The sequence below is a fragment of the Sinocyclocheilus grahami genome, unplaced genomic scaffold (genome assembly GCF_001515645.1).
Source record: "Sinocyclocheilus grahami isolate Dianchi unplaced genomic scaffold, SAMN03320097.WGS_v1.1 scaffold153.1, whole genome shotgun sequence".
Lineage (NCBI taxonomy): Eukaryota > Metazoa > Chordata > Actinopteri > Cypriniformes > Cyprinidae > Sinocyclocheilus > Sinocyclocheilus grahami.
This window is the reverse complement of record NW_015505332.1, coordinates 2,579,060-2,580,733: the sequence shown is the minus strand read 5'-3', so window position 1 is coordinate 2,580,733 and position 1,674 is coordinate 2,579,060. Positions and strand designations below refer to the sequence as shown.

At 34.3% G+C, this 1,674-nt stretch overlaps 1 protein-coding gene across 1 annotated transcript in view; it reads left to right on the top strand.

The window, feature by feature from the left end:
- The window catches only part of LOC107592527 (uncharacterized), a 12,741-nt gene that overhangs the window by 8,888 nt on the left and 2,179 nt on the right, over nt 1–1,674 (top strand). Inside the window, exons 6-8 of the mRNA XM_016282059.1 lie at nt 406–518; nt 1,145–1,271; nt 1,465–1,598. Of these exons, the coding sequence (XP_016137545.1) occupies nt 406–518; nt 1,145–1,271; nt 1,465–1,598 (374 nt within the window). The remainder of the gene's footprint in view (nt 1–405; nt 519–1,144; nt 1,272–1,464; nt 1,599–1,674) is intronic.

The following is a 1,674-nucleotide window of genomic DNA, read 5'->3' as shown; positions in this document are numbered from 1 at the left end:
ACTCAAAGGAACAAAACGAGGTGTCTCCAGTTTTGGAAAAGAGAAGGGGAATATCATCTACATAGTTAACACTACAGAAAGTTCTTCATTATCAAAATGGGTTGATATTACTCCACTTCATGTAACTTACAGAGAACTTCAAGAACTTACAGTTTGTAGTCAGCCTCAGTTTTACAATAAAATTCACAATGAGTCATAAATCTATATAATCACTTGCTCTATTTTAGTGCACTTGCAGAACACCATAAATATGCTTTTCTTGGAAGTGCATTTAGGGGCTTGGCTGTTTCCCAAAATGCATCAGTGCAACTCCAGTTACTGTAGTAATAAACCAAGTCAAACAGATTGCAGCGGGATGAGGACGTCTGTTATGGATGTTGACATCATCTGACATTGTTTTCGCAGACAGACTGTACCCTTTCAAGGTAATGTCACTCTTCCCTGGGGGGACGTTTGACAAGGACTATAACAGCAGATACCAAGAGATCAAGTTCAGTCTTCCAGCTTCAACAAAGAAGGTGATAAATCCAAACCTGTTATTATTGGTCAAATAGTAATAATAATAATAATAATAATAGCATTTAAATAATCTAAAAGTCAGACATATTTTACATATGTGCTGGAATAGAACTATAAATAATACTATTAATAACAATAGTAATGCAAAAATTATAATAAAATATTTTTTTTATATTTTATTTTAATACAATGTGTTTATTTTGTAATTGATTAATCTATTTATTTAATTGCATATAACATTTCCGGATATGTAAAAACTTTCCTTGGATTGAATGTGTTTTTTAAAATCTTTTAAAATCTTATTAATATGAATTTTATAATAAAACAATCAATCGATTTATTTATTTTAATTTTTTCATTTATTTATTTTGCATATAACATTTATGCATAAGTAAAAACTTTCCATAAATCGAATGTGTGTTTTTACATGTGTGCTGGAATAGTGCTAGTAATAATACTGATCATACCAATAATAATACCAAAATTATAATAATATATTTTTAATATTATTTTAGTATAATGCTTCATTCATTCATTCTTATTATTTTATTTATTTATTTTTGCATGTCATATTTCTGGAGAATTAAAACCTTCCATGAATTGAATATGTATTTTTGTGTGGCAGGTGGAGTTATATGCTGTTATCACGGCTCACGGGTCTGACGAGAACTTCTGCGGTGAATTTTGTGTGACATCACATCATTTCCTGATCAACAGATCCGTCAATAACACGCTCGTGTTTGAGTCAGCTGGTTAGTAGCACCAGGGTGGCAGAATTAGTGGACTTAATACCATTTTATGACATTAACTAACACCCTCATATTTGTGTCAGCTGGTTAGTAGCACCAGGGTGACAGGATGGGTGAACTAGATAACATCTTATGACATCAAAGAAATGTGCTCACACTGTGCCAGTGAGTAAAACAGATGTGCATGTCCATGCAGGATCACCTCTGGGCTGTGCCATGCGGGTATCTGAAGGAGCAGTGCCCAATGAACATGGGACCTGGTTGTACGGCCGCGGAGGCTGGTGCGACGGGCTCCAGGTGGATCCATGGAGGACCGACATCACTTCCCAGGTACAGCAAAACAGAACGATAAGGTCGTGGGACAACAATGTTGCATACTATTAGAATGTCATGGAAAAGTTCATTT